The following is a 14,776-nucleotide window of genomic DNA, read 5'->3' as shown; positions in this document are numbered from 1 at the left end:
CAGGACTTCGTGGTCAAACTCGGCGCGGGAGATGCCCATGCCTTGCCGTAACGACTTGACCACGACCTAGTTATTATTATATATATATATATATATTGTCAAGTCGATAAAATTCGAGTGTTTGGTGCTCTCAATGCACGACCAAATCGGAAGACAAAAATCGATCGACCAATCAAAATACCCACAACACGAATCAAGTAGCCAATCAAATCATCCACTATTTCACCAATTCAACATCGAATTAGTATGACGCTGGACAATTCTTTTTTACAACCAAAAATCAGTACAAAGTATCGATCGATAGATTTGGCGAATCAGCACAAAAGTCCAAATTTTGGGTAAAAGGACAATATATATATATATATATTTCATCCGAATGATCGTCAGTCTTACATGTAGTCATGTACAGGAAACAACGGATGTATTGTGTAAAATATGCACGTGTCTCATACTAGTACGTACTAGTCATAACATATCCACTTAGTGTACGAATATCTACCGCCACAACACACCCTATCGTGCGTAGTAGTTGTACTATGGAATAGTAGTCGACATTACAACACATACATATGTATATCCACTCCGAAACCCAATATATATATATATATATAAATATTGGATATATGTATATATATAAATATATAAATATATGTATATATATAAATATTGGACATATATATATGGATATATATATATAAATATTGAATATATATATAAATATTGGATATATATAAATATTGGACATATATAAATATTGGATATATATATATATATATACTCTGTATGAGTTTGACCTCCTGGTTGGTTGGGTGATACATGGCCTTGTACGCTGTACCAAAGAAGCCCGAGCCGACGGGTTCAATAAACGTCAAGTGGTGGCGAGGGATGGACGGCGGCTGGACGGCGGCCACAACTTGCATGGAGCTGGCGTACTCGACGGCTTTGTCATGTTCGTAGAGTTTGGAGGGGTGGAATGAGGACGAATATGTGACACGGGGCAGACTAAAGTGCAAAATCGCCACTTGCGTCCCCACTACAATACGCGCGCGACACAAACCAGTCGCCTCTGTCGCAGATGTACCCTCGTCCAACGTCAAGTCAAAAAATACCCGATCCACCTCTTCGATCCTATATATATATATATATATTATTCACATAAAAACCTGTTAAAAAAGAGAAAACCCAGCCTAAAATTTAAAAAAAGATACAACTAAAAATAAACGAGTACTCGGTATACATACTTGTTCTTCCATGAAAACAATGATACTTAACCCTTTTCCATATTTTTACAGGGGTGACATATTTCCATCATCGGTGACATGATATAGTTAGTATATATTTATATATATATATAGGACGATGATACTCCATCGAAAAATCCACGTTGATAATTAACCCCTTTGTATCAAAAATTAATACTATGAGAATGGACCCTTTTCAAACAATATGATATATATATATATATGTATCGTACCAAATCAAGGACTTGGTGAGTTCACCCAGTTGGCTCCACCCCGCGGGGGGCTCGAGCATGATGGTGATCGTCGCGCCAAAGCCGACGTGGAGTCCCTTGGACAGCCGCCCGCTTTCAACTTGGAGCGCCGCCAGCTCCCGCATGTCGTGTACTTGGTGCGCCAAATACGCCCAAATGTAGATTCGGCATTCACTCTTGGCACATTCACTCTTCTTGTATGGTGTCCATACTGGGGGGCCGTACGCGCTGAATTTCACAGCGTGTGTCGAGTGCAACGTGGACACGGACGGAATGTGCCGATACACGTGGGTTGGTTCGTGACGTGGCAATACCGGGGATGTTCCGTTCGTAGTAGTAGTAGTATTAGTAGTACTAGGAGTGTCTGTCGACGCGTGTTGCTCGTGAGGATGCCGAGTCGGAAGGAGCGATGTGATCGCTGGCGACGGACATGCGAGCATGGATCGAGCCAAGTCGCGGCCCAAGGAAGAGGCGGGTGGAGGACGTCCGGACGAAGGCGGGGTGTATGGAAAGGATGAGTACAAGGACATTGGCGGGGGCGACTCGTACTGGCCAAACGCGGCATAGGACAAGGACGGATGGGTGGTGGTGGTGGTGGGAGGACAGTTGGAATGTGTGAAATTTCTGGCGACGGGGGATATGGTCCACCTCGCACTGGAAGTTGGTACTATGTGGTGCATTGTCGTGTACTGTAAACACAACAACAAAGTATGTCAGAACACATCATTAGCTCAGTATATATGATATATATTTATATATATATATACATGTATATATACTAGTATAACGTTACAACAAAGTATGTCAGAACACACCACTGGCTCAGCAAGTAAAAACCACTGGCTCAACAATAGCATATATATATCCTTTTCAATACATGGAATACACGGTTCGACCCATGTAGTAAATGGCACACGTGTCAATTGCCCAAAAACCCCACGCGCTTAACAACGGTCGCCTATCTACTCGATTATTGTCTCGGACACATCAACGTAAATGGCACTCGCTTCAAATGTCCCAACCTCCAATGTCCCATGTATAACAGTATACTAGTATATAGATGTATTCCTACGATTATAAATAAATAAATATATATATATATAAATAGGTGTATTCATACGTCCAGCTGCAAAGTCAATTGTCATACTAGTATTTATACATAAAAATATATATCATTCATGCGCCCAATTGCAAAGTCAATTCTCATACTAGTACTTGGAGTAAACTAGTATATATATATAAATATATGTACTCATACACCCAACTGCAAAGTCAAGTCTCATATATACCAGTATATATATATATATATATATACCGTTTCTTTCTCTGCAGTCGATGACATTGCACTTGTCCTCGGCAGCATCATGCTAACGGGGGGGGATGACGACGAGGGTGCGATGGCGGCCCATGATATTGATGCTTTGAACCATTGGCGCTGCAGCAGGTCCAACGGTGTCACATATTCTACCCCAAAGTACATGAAAAGCCCCTCTCAGTCATTCAAACGTACGTGACGATGTGTCGAGGCAGTCGAGGATCACGTGCTGGGCGCTGGACGAGAGGTGGCCCAGTGGAAGTCTGTCAACTACGAAGGACAAAGTGTCCATGTTGTACAAGATCTAATAAAACATGAACTATTGCAATATGTGACAGAGTGTGATATGAGTCACAGGGGGACCTCAGAGGTCGAAGCAGCAGCGGACGATGCAAACGGATGGCGGCCACTGGCCAGTAGGTACAGCACCACCCCAAAGCTAAACCTACTCCAAAATAAATATATGTGAAGGAGGAATCTCTCATGATATATATATATATATATATATATGTACATGTCGAGGGATTTATCTTTGGCGGTCGCGGGAAAGGATTGGGGGTACCATGGATCGAGCTGGCCAGGTACATGCAGCACAAGATGATTGTGGGGACGCATCTAGGATGGGTACATGATCACGAGGATGTATGGGAGTCCGTCGATAGGATGGACGTCGTCGTACGTACATGGAGACTGTCTAGCGTTAGGTTGCCGTGGACGATCGAGTTCGTGTGGAGGACATGCAGAGCTTTGAGCAACGCCAGGGCTCGCACTCGAAGCTAACGATATACATGGGATGAACATGGTAGGACGAGAGAGGAGTTGAGAGGTATGTCGTGCACCTGGGCTTCGGTGTACCCGTGCATGTACATGACTTCTTGAAGCAATGGATGGTCGCTCGACGTGGCGGATTGCACCAAGCACACGGACGAGATGTTGTCAAAGAGACCGACGGTAGCTTGTACATGGGGATGGCTGATGCCGCCCAGGCATTCCAGTCGACGCCGTGTCGTCCTACAAGCAGCGACGTGGTTGAGGAATCGAGATGCAGGCATGTACTGTTTGTTGGGCTACTCGTGGAGTGGTTTCTCGATCGTGGTCAGCATCACTTCCGCGCCGTCGTGCGCTGCATCCAACGCACGGCCATCGATGGAGCCATGCGCGATGAACCTGTCCTCTGGAAACGGAGGAAGCGGCGATGACGACGAACGCGTCTTAGAGATGGAGGCAGGCGGGGTAAAGATGGACTGCTGTGAAGGAGGTCGGAAAGATGTCCAGGCAGCAGGCATGTTCACGTGCAGCTGGTGGCGAGAGTTGGTGCGCGGCGGTGTTATCACCACCATCGAAAGAATGCAAGTCATAGACCTTCATTCCGTAAACCTGGCTTTAAGAACATTTCAATATATGACCTGTGATGAATAATCAACGATCTGTTTTTAAAATATTTTCATCTTGTATGTACTATTAATAGTAGTTGTAGTATAACGTTATATAAACCCAATGAAATTAATACTGTGAAGTATTAATATAATAAATATTATTAAAACTGCATGTTCGCACGCAAGCAGTCTGTGATCTCGGCAGTCGTCGGTCGGTGCAGGGGGTCTCGGGACACACACTGCCGACCCAGCGCGGCTAGCCACTGCGGCATGGCAGTCGAGAACGAAATCTCCACGGCGTTCGTGATGAGCATGCCCACGATGGTCACATCGGGCAGGGGCTTCCCTGAATCTTTCGCCTTCAAATGGACGAAGGGGATATCGTGCGTGTCGAATTCCGTCAACAGCATACCTATCCATCACGTTCAGACGCACGAACACTTTCAATGGCGTCGGTATACCAAAGGAATAGACATCGGCGGCAGTCGTGTATCGATGCGACAGCAACACTTCTGGCGCCATCCATCTATACGTGCCGACGCCGGCAGTCATCGTCGACGTCGTTTCTTCGCGAGACCCGCCAAAGTCAGTCAACTTGGTGCCTTTCGCCGAGTCCAACAACACGTTTCTTGACTTGAGGTCTCTGTGAATGATCGGGAACGCGTGCAGGTACGCCAGCCCTTCCGCGATGCTCTGAATGCAATGCAGCTTCTCGGTCCACGGGAACAGCGCGGGCTCATACATCGACAACACTTCCTTCAGGTCACCTCGGTCCATGTACTCCATCACACATTGCAGGCCTTCCACAGCACCGTCGTCCCAGCTCGCACCGACAAACTCGACAACGAACGGCGAGTGCAACCTACAAAATCCAAAATGATCAAACCATAGAAAGAAAGACCAACATTTCTGCATTCGATATTTGATGAAAAGGACCAACATTCCCAACTTCAACAACATACATGGCGAGGATTTGAATTTCGTCGGCGAACGCGGCAAGCTCGCGGCGTGTAGGATGGTTCTGAAGCATCGTCTTGACGGCCACGTCCTGGCCGCCAAAGCTGCCAAGGTACACGTCCGCATATCCACCGGACCCAAGGATGCTCGTGAGGGTGATATACTGTGAGTCGATGCGGTACACTTCAAGGTACGATAGGTTGAGCGGCGGGGCGGGCGTCGTGTCCATCATGTGCGCGTAGGAAACCTTGGACGTGCGCTCGAAATTCTCGAGATGATGCTCGTACACGGTTTGTTGGCGTCGTCGGTAGAGTAGAAACCCTATCCATGCGACAAGCACGACACATGCCACGGAGATGGAGATTGCCATCACCATCGAGTCACTGGTGTAGACCTCAGGGGGCAATGAAGTAGGCGGAAGCGTCGATGACATCGCGTTGACTCGTGGCATCAAAGTTGTGTCTGACAGGTACAAGGGTATATCCAGACGGCGACGACGAGCATGTGGATGGACTGCGCCATTGGCAAATGAAGAGCGCAACGCATTCGGAACTTCGTGGACTTTCACAGCGCTGTGGTCGTCAATGGTGACGAGCCAGATGCGGCAGTCCTCCAAAGACGCTTTGGACGTGCATGTGTTGTCGTTCCAAACGCATTCCATCGCTCCATCTTCGCTTGTGCGCGAAGCGATGTACATTCGTTCGTGCAAGGACGACGACATCACCATGTGGCATTGAAACGCGCGAGGGGCAGTCGGCGTCAAGGCCACCGCGCTCCAAAGTCGGGGGTCGTCAACTGTCCTTTTCGTTGCTCGTCTTCGCTTGAGGCCACCTCCACATGAGACCGCCTTCGCACTGGGAGATGCGGCACGGCGGATGCCCTCGCACTCGTCATGGGAGGTCCATATGCAGTCGTCCTTGTGGTTGGCAGCTAAGCACTCGGCAACCCTCGATGCATGGTCGACCCGAACTGGTGTGTACATGCTGCTGGCGCCTTCCACGCACTTCGCCCATTCATGTTGGTCTCCGCTGGGTGTCATGTTGCAGACTGAGTGAGGATGCCATGTTGTCGTCGACCGCGGGTGGTAGTACAGTACATCAACACGTGACACGTCCAAGTATCATCCGGATAAATCCATAAAGGATACCTATTCCGGATAACAACATCCCTTACTACTACTAATACTAGTAGTAGTATTAGTAGTAGTAATAGTAGTATTAATGTGTACTATTAATACCAATACTATACTACGTGGTACTTCAAAAAAGGGCTCCTTCCTCCTAAGCCAATCAGATCACGTTCTGTCAAATATCTGCCAATCGAAACGCTTGATTCAGCCCAGTCGCGCATTGTATATATAACATCTTTTGGTATAGTATACTTTTCCAGATAACGTTATTCGGGTGATTTGCACGATACTGTACCGTCAAATGTACGTACACTGTATAGGAGACCAAGTCAGTCAATCGATTCAGATAACGTTGATCACAGTTGTTTTGTGTATTAAAAATCTCATCACAGTATGCATGCAGCCATCCACGGCGACTTCTTGTCCATCATCGTTGGGGTGATCATCTACCATCGTGAAGTGGGATCGTCACCTTCTCTGATGTTTCTTGCATAATACGGGTTGAAGTGGTGCCTTTCTGAGTTGGTGGACAATGCGGACGAGGCTGTGCGGGGAGGGGAATAGAGCGGTGGCAGCGGCGGTCGAGGCCACGTGGCAGTCCCTGTCGAATCAACGTACTGAGGTGATGTCGGTAGCAGCGAGGGCTGACACCAGCTATCGGTGGACGAACTAAGCATTGCCTCGTCGTGCATCTGGGCCAAGATTTCCGAGACCTCGCGCTCGATGTCTTCTAACGAGGTTGGCGACGGAGACAACAGAACCATCTTGGGTTTCTTTGCGGCACCCGAAGTTGCAGGTTTGCTGCGCGAAATGTACTCATCCAAGTCCAGCGACCGAATCGCGCGCGACACCCACGCCCGCTGACTGCGGATCTTCTTGTCTGTAAACCCATCGATGTGCAGAGAACAGTAACGGATGGCGTCATTGATGCTCCTGGGCTTGCCGCTCGCATAGCTCTCTTCGAGCCACGTCCCCAGCACGTGCTTGTGGATTTGCTTCTGGTGCACCCGCTCCAGCATGTTGTTTGTGGGTGATCTTGTGTTCGCCTGCAATGAAAACCTCTATGTATTGATGTGTCCACCTGTCCCACGTTTGCGATTTGAGGTCATAGAAACCTGTCACAATCCATATTCCGATTCCAGATATCCGGATAATTAAGATTCGCGACCATATCCGAATTGATCTGGTATTATTATTACTACGTAGTACTAGTACGCAAATAAGCGATTCAGCACTTCAAGTTCCTTGCGTGTAGGATGATTAGAGTACGATTATACACGTACTCATTGTACCTTGAGCTAAAGTCCCCTTGTTGTGTTCACAGTCAGTGAAGTATCGCATTGTTATAACAAACATCTGGATACACAGTGGAAACTGTTCTGTTATAACATCATATCCGGATAAACTGGAGAATTCCGGATAATGGTGGCCGACGACTCCACCCACACAAGGTCATCATGCGCGGCTACATGGGGGAAGATGTGGAGATCCGCGATGTTTGGGCAAGTAATCTGGACGAAGAGATGAAGAAAGTGCGGGAGATCGTGCGCCGCAAGTGCTACGTGGCCATGGACACGGAGTTCCCGGGGGTCGTGGCCCGTCCGATCGGATCGTTCAGCACCACCACAGAGTACCAGTACCAAACGCTGCGCTGCAACGTGGATCTTTTGCGCATCATCCAGCTGGGCCTGGCGTTCTTTCACGAAGATGGGACGGTCATGCGGGACTGCCCTGTGTGGCAGTTCAACTTCAAGTTTAGCCTCAGCGAAGACATGTACGCGGAGAACTCGATCGAGCTGCTCAAGCAGTCGGGTATTGACTTTGCCAAGCACGAGGAGTGCGGCGTCGAAGTCACTCGCTTCGGGTACGTCCTTCTCCGCCATGTATCTCGATCTTGATCCATGAACGATCGTAGCGAACTGCTCGTGCCGTCAGGGCTCGTGCTCGAACCGAACATCAAATGGTTGAACTTCCAAGGGTCGTATGACTTTGGCTATCTCCTCAAGATCCTCACGTGCGCGCCGCTTCCTTCGGACGAAGACTCGTTCTTTGACCTCTTCCAGCTGTACTTTCCATCGACGTACGATCTCAAGTACCTGGCCTTTGACTACGACAAGATGGGCGGGCTCAGTCGCTTAGCCGAAGATCTGCAAGTCGAGCGCATTGGGACCATGCATCAAGCGGGGTCGGATGCGCTGTTGACCGCGGGCGTGTTCTTCAAGATGCTGGATCTGTACTGCGACGGCAAGGTCGAGAATGCCAGCAAATACGCTGGCCATTTGTATGGTCTCGGCACGACGTTGGCACTGTTGGGGTAATAAAATAATCGTCAAAACGCTCTCCAGTTTAATCTGTCGTTGGTAGTATAAATCTCCATATATATATATATATCTTTCTTTCTTATTTTTTGCGATTTTCAGGAAAAATCAAAAAATCTATTTCGAGAACAAAGCACATTGGGTGTGTGTGTGATTATTCTTGGAGGATAAAGTCCAACAGTGGCGCGATGGCGTCAGCAGAATGGATCGAGTAGCCTTCAAACACGACTTCGCAAGGGGCATCGACGTCAAACGCAAAGGGTACGTTCTCCCGGCCGAGCGGGATGGACTCGTCGTCGTCGTGGGTTTCGAGGGACGCCCGCGTGCTCTTCAACTGCGACCTAGCATCATGCATGATACTTCGTCCATCCCAATGGAGAAGCGACGTACAGTTCCGCTTCCAAGATGGTTTGGATGTTTGCGGGCGTAGCGGCAGACGACATATCAGCCTTGCTGCACGCAACGAGGAGGGGAATGCCATTGTCGTGAAGTTTCGGATGCACGAAGATATCGTACAGAAACCTACGAATCCATTAAGATCAGAGAGAAAAACGAGAGTTGTAGACGTACTCGGCAGCTTTTCGAACTTGTGCGGCGTCCCCAATTGTAGTAGCGTCGACGACAAACACGAGTTTTTTCGCGATGGGATAGAACTGCGACACTTGGCTGCGCAGTCGCTCGTGTCCTGGAAAGTCCAGCACGGACACGGTCGCGGCGTCTTCATCAAAGAGCGGGAACGTTTCTAGCGTTTCCTTCATGGACGTTACCGTGTCTACCTTCGTTGGTCCGTCGCGTAGGCGATGGAACAGAGCTGTCTTGCCGCCTCCGCACGGCCCCAGCAACAGAATCACATCGCGCTTTCCGCCAGGACCGCTTCCAGATGCAGCCAGCTTGATGATAAAGGCTAAGAGAAGCACCAGCACCGCCCCCGCGACCACGTACACGACATACAAGTTGCGCTCTTCCTCGTCCTTCGACATCTTCGTTCCACAGGTAAGTTACTGTGAATTGACGTGGAAATGCGGATATTCCTGTGCAATTTAATATTTCTATGCCTTGAGTTTCGTGCCACCTCTTATATCTCATTTAATTCAATCCTCTAGGAATGTATACATCGCACCTCTGACAATTGATTGTTCTTGTAGGCAATTCCCAACCAACAACGCAAATCTAGCTCCATCGTCATGAAGGTCCGCTCGTCCGTGAAGAAGATGTGCGATTCGTGCAAGACCGTGCGCCGCCGCGGCAAGGTGTACGTGATCTGCGACAAGAGCCCCAAGCACAAGCAGCGCCAAGGATTCCACACGATCGCGACTTCGGTCGTGGACACCGCCTCCATGCCGGCTGTTGCGTCGCCGAACGCGAGCTTTCGCGCCACAATGTTGCACGCGCAGTACCCTGGGTTGGCCTCGTTCCAATCCTTCCGCGAGGCTGTTGCCAAGCCGTTGTACTAGTGCATTCAATATAGATGAACAACCTTGTAGATTCTTCCAAGCTCGTGGTTATGATTCCATGCTCGTTTATGTGATACTCTTGCGGTGCGCTCTTTAGCTCCGACGTAAGTGCATTGAATGACGCAGGCATTCCATTACGAATGCCATACATCTGAAGAGAAGCACCTGGTTTGGTTCCATGACGCCGTTTTAGCATTATGGTACCCTAACTTTGCAAGGACCAGGAAGGGATTTAGTTGAAGTCTTCCAAATGCACTTCAAAGATCAACGTGGCGTTAGGAGGGATCACACCAGGCACACCACGGGCGCCATAGCCGTAGTCGCCGGTGATGGTCAACACGGCCTTTTCGCCCTTGGACATTTGCGCCACGCCTTCGTCCCAGCCTACAGACACACACGATCGTTTCAGATGAAATGGAGGAGGAGGCAGCATACCTTGAATCACGCGGCCGACACCGAGCGGGAATTGGAATGGGCGGTTCTTCTTATACGACGAGTCAAACACCGTGCCATCTTCCAACTACCCTCAGTCATCCCCATGAGAATCCTCATCTACATACGTCGTCATCATGGCGTACCTTGCCAGTGTAATGCATCACGCACGTTTGGCCTTGCTTGGGGCGTTCCCCATTCCCGGCTTCCGTCGTATTGACTTGGACTCCCATCGTTCTCTGACGCGTGATGCAACTCGTCCAACAATTATATTCCACATGTTCAGTGTTCTCTTCGTTTTACTATATAAAAACCCCTTGGTGAGTTTTCTGGATGTTTCAACACATAAGAAATAGATTTAAATGAAATCTAGAGCTATATAAATGAAAATTGGGCCATATCCGGATGTTGATGCCACAGTTAAAGCCACGTATCCGGATGCCCCTGGCCCACATTTGCCCCACAAGTTATTTCATAAACATGTTGCGCACCTCGTCCACTCGCGTCATCCGCCGCTGCTTCTCCACGGAAGCGACGCCTGCCGCCGCCGCCGCCCCCGCCAAGAAGAATGGATCGTCCTTGGGCCAGCGATTTGCTGCGTTCTTCGTCGGTGCCGCCGTCGGTGGTGCTGGCGCTATCTACCAAATCCGCCAAGACTTGCTGGTCTCGAACGGCGAGCTCCAGAAGGAACTCGCGGCGTTGAAGGGTGACGTCGTGGAAGCGAACGCTCGCCTGGCGCAGCGCGTGGCGCAACTAGAAAAGTCTTCCAAGTAATGTCATGTTAATTCCAGACCGCATCGCTTATCCCATCCCTATCACTCCAACAGAACGCACTAAATGCGAGCGTCAACCGCCTCTCGGCAAACGTGGAGCCCCCCAAGTAGAGCAGTTTACTGGCCCATGAGTCGAATGATGTGACGTCGCCGTCCATCATGGCGGCCACGGCGCGCTTGGCCGCTTCCTTGGTGTCTTGCACGACAAGCGGGAGCTTGAACATGATGGCGTCGGTGGAGCCGGCCGTCGTGGCAAACTGAGTGCGCAACGGACCTACATTTTTCACCATGGTCACCTAATGTGAATGTGATCTCCATTTGTTAACCTGGACAAAACGCAGTCACGCCGACGTGGCCGCGACTTTCGTACGCCAGGCCTTGACTGAAGCGAAGAACAAACGATTTGGACGCGGCGTACATGGCCGCCAGCGGCATCGCATTCGCGCCTGATATGGACGCGATGTTCAAGATGCGGCCGGAGTGGCGCTCCAGCATGCTGGGAAGCACGGCGTGGCAGAGCGACATGACGCTGAGCACGTTCAACTGCATCAGGTCGGTGATGGTGGAGGATGGTAAGGTCGCAAAGGGACAGCGGACCGTGCCGCCTGCGCAGTTGACGAGAATGTCGATGTGGAGGTGCAACGCCGCCACAAAGTCGACAACCATGGTCGGTCCAGTGGTAATGCCGAGGTCCGCAACGCACACGTGGACGTTGACATTCCACACGTCATGGATCTCCACGGCGATGCGCTCCAGCCCGTCCTTCGACCGACCCACAAGCACAAGATGGAACCCCTTCTCGCCCAATAGGTAGGCGATTTCACGACCCAGGCCCGACGACGCGCCAGTGACCACGGCCACGCCGTCGACGCGAGGCACAATCGGCTTGAGATGGCGCCCATGAAACCGGAGAAGACACTCGTCCACGACAAACACGATAAAGAGAAGGAAGATCACAGCAAACACGATGGACTCGACTGTCGCGGCGGCCAACACGTGCAGCGACAGCGCCAGTGCCACTGCCCCGAGCACATGAATTCCCCACATGCTGTATGTACCGTCGAACTATTATCCGGATAACGATGACGGAGGGTATCCGAAGACGCTTCAATCGTAAATTGAATTAGGGCCTGTTCCAAGTAGATATTTTTAGCTAACAGTAAATGAAAAATTCGTTCCAAGTAGAAAAAGAGGTCGTTGACGTGTTTTTCTAAATCGTGAAAAAACAAAGAGGTAAATCGATTTTGATTGGCTCATGCTATTTCTGAAAACTACTTGGAACTTCCCCTTAATAATACAAACGCTCGTACACTCGAATTTGTAGATTATCCCACCACCCACCATAACCAATATAAACACTATCAACCTTCTGCAGCAGCTTTTGAAGTGGACACCTTCCACGTAGAGGTCACGGGGGTGGAACCAACTGGTGACACTTTAGAAATGGCAGCCAAAGTCGAAATGGTTGAGCTAAAGACCGAGAATCGTGACCTGGTGTTGATGCATGCCGCCATTGAGGCAATACGTACAGTACATACACGATTCAAAATACCCTTCGACGCATCCAGAACGACGACTTTTCCGGAGACACTGGCGGGGTCCAAGATAGCCGACAGCTCAACAAGGTTCAGTTTGACGAGTGTGGATCGAAAGGAATTCTTACAAACCTCAAAGTAATTCACCCGTGAGCATTATTTAAGCTCCATTGTGTCGTTACCGATAGCAATTACTGGCGAAGTGGGGTGTCGATTTTGAATTCACTTTGGACATTTGGGCTTGCCATATTAACGTTACCATGGCCACAGTTGGTTATTGTACCGGTATGATGATGTTTTATTTCGATAGACTACGAGGTGTACAGCCACCCACGGCCATCGGTCGTCACTAGTATTTATTTCTCGTGGCTCGTCCATCACGTTCACACGAAGCGCGCAGCAAATACTGTGACTTTGCTCACCACGACGCCGCCTAGGAAGATGGCTCCCATGAGGGCGAAATATACAAACACGGAGATCATGGTCTGCTCCGTGGGCGACTGGGTGTCGTTGTAAAGATTGTCGGTCACCATGGCCCTGTTTTGCCACGCGTGGTTAGCCATGATAGACGTCGCACACACGAGAAACACGCGAACCACCTTGGGCAATGAAGCTTCCTGCTCGTTCTTCGTGCCAGGGGACGTCTTGGCCTCGTCGGACATGGCTAGCTGGGTCCCGTTGGTTGCCCGCCTGACTTGCTTCTTTGCTACTAGTACTAGTACCATTCTGCGTTCGTTGTTGAATTGTCTGAAAATTGATTGATACAGGATATCTTTACCACCATGTATAAAATGACAGAGGTATCCCACCAACAAGATTCGTCAGGCAATTAATTCCAAGTGTACTATTAATATGGAATACTTCCTCTGTTCCAGGTTACTGGTGCCATTTGACTTTGAACTGTCCCCCAAAAGCCAATTCTTACTCAAATTTGGCATGTGATATCTTCATTGATTGGAAATTGAAATACAATTTTGCCAAAATTGAGTGTTTTTTAAGCTTTCTCACCAATGAAAAGTCGGTAAATGAACAAAAACTATCGAATTAGCCAATCTAAAACAAATGGCACCACTACGTAACTTGGAACAAACTAAATTTCGAAATGGCACCAGTAACCTGGAACAGAGGAAGTATGCTTCAGTTATGGAGAGATAGAAGTGCCCTTCAAGTTAAGTCATTAGAGTCCAACTACACTACGGGGACAAAGCAGCCAAGACGTCGACGGTCTCCAACACGGTGGCGAATTCGTTGTGCAGCACGCCGAGGGAGATCTCTTGGACGGTTTCCGCGTCAAAGTTGAGCGTCTGCAGTTTGCTGCCTGGGGCGGTCGTGTGCTCGAACATGGCGGTGGCGTCGCATGGGAGGAACACGGTGAAGCCCAAGTTGCCGGCCATTCGGACGGCGGCGGTGGTGCTCACGCAGTGCGAGGTCGTGAGGCCCGCGATGACGAGGACGTTCCACTTGTTCGTGTGGAGGAGCTGTTCCAACGTTGTGCCGATGAAGGACGAGTTCACGTGCTTGATCAACACGTGTTCTCCGTCAACGGGTTCAGCGAACAGGATATCTTTACCACCATGTATAAAATGACAGAGGTATCCCACCAACAAGATCGTCAGGCAATTAATTCCAAGTGTACCAACTTTCTATTAATATGGAATATGCTTCAGTGATGGAGAGATAGAAGTGCCCTTCAAGTTAAGTTTGAGGGCAGAATCACTTTGAACTCACTAAAGGTTACTATAGTACTACGTAGTATGCCACATGAAGTATGAGCAGGCAGGTACTGCGTAGCATTCAAGTTCATTCGAGTCCGACTACTATGGGGACAAAGCAGCCAAGACGTCGACGGTCTCCAACACGGTGGCGAATTCGTTGTGCAGCACGCCGAGGGAGATCTCTTGGACGGTTTCCGCGTCAAAGTTGAGCGTCTGCAGTTTGCTGCCTGGGGCGGTCGTGTGCTCGAACATGGCGGTGGCGTCGCATGGGAGGAACACG

At 49.4% G+C, this 14,776-nt stretch overlaps 11 protein-coding genes across 13 annotated transcripts in view; 2 read left to right on the top strand and 9 right to left on the bottom strand.

The window, feature by feature from the left end:
- H257_11978 (serine/threonine protein kinase) overlaps positions 1–4,147 on the bottom strand; it is a gene marked incomplete at its 5' end in the record, with an annotated part of 8,184 nt that extends 4,037 nt beyond the window's left edge. For all 3 annotated transcript variants that reach the window (XM_009839064.1, XM_009839063.1, XM_009839065.1), the window contains 10 exons: positions 42–66; positions 795–1,128; positions 1,475–2,181; positions 2,808–2,956; positions 3,003–3,111; positions 3,171–3,252; positions 3,322–3,422; positions 3,491–3,583; positions 3,647–3,818; positions 3,879–4,147. In XM_009839064.1, coding sequence (XP_009837366.1) covers positions 42–66; positions 795–1,128; positions 1,475–2,181; positions 2,808–2,956; positions 3,003–3,111; positions 3,171–3,252; positions 3,322–3,422; positions 3,491–3,583; positions 3,647–3,818; positions 3,879–4,147 — 2,041 coding nt within the window. The remainder of the gene's footprint in view (positions 1–41; positions 67–794; positions 1,129–1,474; positions 2,182–2,807; positions 2,957–3,002; positions 3,112–3,170; positions 3,253–3,321; positions 3,423–3,490; positions 3,584–3,646; positions 3,819–3,878) is intronic.
- Positions 4,148–4,344: 197 nt separating this feature from the next.
- H257_11977 (TKL/TKL-UNIQUE protein kinase) lies at positions 4,345–6,179 on the bottom strand (the record flags this gene model as incomplete). Its single annotated transcript, XM_009839062.1, has 3 exons — positions 4,345–4,595; positions 4,645–5,045; positions 5,146–6,179. 3 exons carry the CDS (start codon positions 6,177–6,179, stop codon positions 4,345–4,347), a joined length of 1,686 nt encoding a protein of 561 aa, XP_009837364.1.
- A 431-nt stretch (positions 6,180–6,610) lies between these two features.
- On the bottom strand, positions 6,611–7,350 carry H257_11976 (hypothetical protein). The gene has a single exon (XM_009839061.1). The coding sequence runs from the start codon at positions 7,286–7,288 to the stop codon at positions 6,716–6,718; it is 573 nt and encodes a 190-aa protein (XP_009837363.1). The 5' UTR covers positions 7,289–7,350; the 3' UTR covers positions 6,611–6,715.
- A 348-nt stretch (positions 7,351–7,698) lies between these two features.
- Positions 7,699–8,644, top strand: H257_11975 (hypothetical protein). Its single transcript, XM_009839060.1, has 2 exons — positions 7,699–8,133; positions 8,185–8,644. Exons 1-2 carry the CDS (start codon positions 7,727–7,729, stop codon positions 8,585–8,587), a joined length of 810 nt encoding a protein of 269 aa, XP_009837362.1. The 5' UTR covers positions 7,699–7,726; the 3' UTR covers positions 8,588–8,644.
- H257_11974 (hypothetical protein) lies at positions 8,625–9,637 on the bottom strand. The gene is made up of 3 exons (XM_009839059.1): positions 9,158–9,637; positions 8,978–9,109; positions 8,625–8,928 (listed from the first exon to the last, which is right to left on the bottom strand). Exons 1-3 carry the CDS (start codon positions 9,565–9,567, stop codon positions 8,742–8,744), a joined length of 729 nt encoding a protein of 242 aa, XP_009837361.1. The 5' UTR covers positions 9,568–9,637; the 3' UTR covers positions 8,625–8,741.
- A 132-nt stretch (positions 9,638–9,769) lies between these two features.
- Positions 9,770–10,237, bottom strand: H257_11973 (hypothetical protein; the record flags this gene model as incomplete). Its single annotated transcript, XM_009839058.1, has 1 exon — positions 9,770–10,237. One exon carries the CDS (start codon positions 10,235–10,237, stop codon positions 9,770–9,772), a length of 468 nt encoding a protein of 155 aa, XP_009837360.1.
- A 36-nt stretch (positions 10,238–10,273) lies between these two features.
- On the bottom strand, positions 10,274–10,706 carry H257_11972 (hypothetical protein; the record flags this gene model as incomplete). Its single annotated transcript, XM_009839057.1, has 3 exons — positions 10,274–10,425; positions 10,477–10,561; positions 10,620–10,706. The coding sequence occupies 3 exons, from the start codon at positions 10,704–10,706 to the stop codon at positions 10,274–10,276; spliced, it is 324 nt and encodes a 107-aa protein (XP_009837359.1).
- Positions 10,707–10,953: 247 nt separating this feature from the next.
- On the top strand, positions 10,954–11,247 carry H257_11971 (hypothetical protein; the record flags this gene model as incomplete). Its single annotated transcript, XM_009839056.1, has 1 exon — positions 10,954–11,247. One exon carries the CDS (start codon positions 10,954–10,956, stop codon positions 11,245–11,247), a length of 294 nt encoding a protein of 97 aa, XP_009837358.1.
- A 7-nt stretch (positions 11,248–11,254) lies between these two features.
- Positions 11,255–12,293, bottom strand: H257_11970 (hypothetical protein; the record flags this gene model as incomplete). The annotated part of the gene is made up of 2 exons (XM_009839055.1): positions 11,255–11,520; positions 11,573–12,293. 2 exons carry the CDS (start codon positions 12,291–12,293, stop codon positions 11,255–11,257), a joined length of 987 nt encoding a protein of 328 aa, XP_009837357.1.
- An 871-nt stretch (positions 12,294–13,164) lies between these two features.
- H257_11969 (hypothetical protein) lies at positions 13,165–13,670 on the bottom strand (the record flags this gene model as incomplete). The annotated part of the gene is made up of 2 exons (XM_009839054.1): positions 13,165–13,487; positions 13,643–13,670. 2 exons carry the CDS (start codon positions 13,668–13,670, stop codon positions 13,165–13,167), a joined length of 351 nt encoding a protein of 116 aa, XP_009837356.1.
- A 304-nt stretch (positions 13,671–13,974) lies between these two features.
- The window catches only part of H257_11968 (hypothetical protein), a gene marked incomplete at both ends in the record, with an annotated part of 2,004 nt that continues 1,202 nt past the window's right edge, over positions 13,975–14,776 (bottom strand). Inside the window, 2 exons of the mRNA XM_009839053.1 lie at positions 13,975–14,298; positions 14,623–14,719. Of these exons, the coding sequence (XP_009837355.1) occupies positions 13,975–14,298; positions 14,623–14,719 (421 nt within the window). The remainder of the gene's footprint in view (positions 14,299–14,622; positions 14,720–14,776) is intronic.

The sequence above is a fragment of the Aphanomyces astaci genome (genome assembly GCF_000520075.1).
Source record: "Aphanomyces astaci strain APO3 unplaced genomic scaffold supercont1.37, whole genome shotgun sequence".
Taxonomy (NCBI): Eukaryota; Oomycota; class Saprolegniomycetes; order Saprolegniales; family Verrucalvaceae; genus Aphanomyces; species Aphanomyces astaci.
Note: the sequence above shows the minus strand (reverse complement) of the source record. Positions and strands in the feature narration are given on the sequence as shown.

What these genes read in the sequence shown, in the direction of transcription:
- H257_11974 (XM_009839059.1), bottom strand. Translation starts at nt 9,567, where the DNA reads ATGTCGAAGGACGAGGAAGAGCGCAACTTGTATGTCGTGTACGTGGTC. An exon ending in CAAGTTCGAAAAGCTGCCGA is followed by an intron (nt 9,110 to 9,157) that starts GTACGTCTACAA and finishes ATGGATTCGTAG; the next exon opens with GTTTCTGTACGATATCTTCG. An exon ending in ACCATCTTGGAAGCGGAACT is followed by an intron (nt 8,929 to 8,977) that starts GTACGTCGCTTC and finishes GCATGATGCTAG; the next exon opens with GTCGCAGTTGAAGAGCACGC.
- H257_11976 (XM_009839061.1), bottom strand. Translation starts at nt 7,288, where the DNA reads ATGCTGGAGCGGGTGCACCAGAAGCAAATCCACAAGCACGTGCTGGGG.
- H257_11975 (XM_009839060.1), top strand. Translation starts at nt 7,727, where the DNA reads ATGCGCGGCTACATGGGGGAAGATGTGGAGATCCGCGATGTTTGGGCA. An exon ending in GTCGAAGTCACTCGCTTCGG is followed by an intron (nt 8,134 to 8,184) that starts GTACGTCCTTCT and finishes GAACGATCGTAG; the next exon opens with CGAACTGCTCGTGCCGTCAG.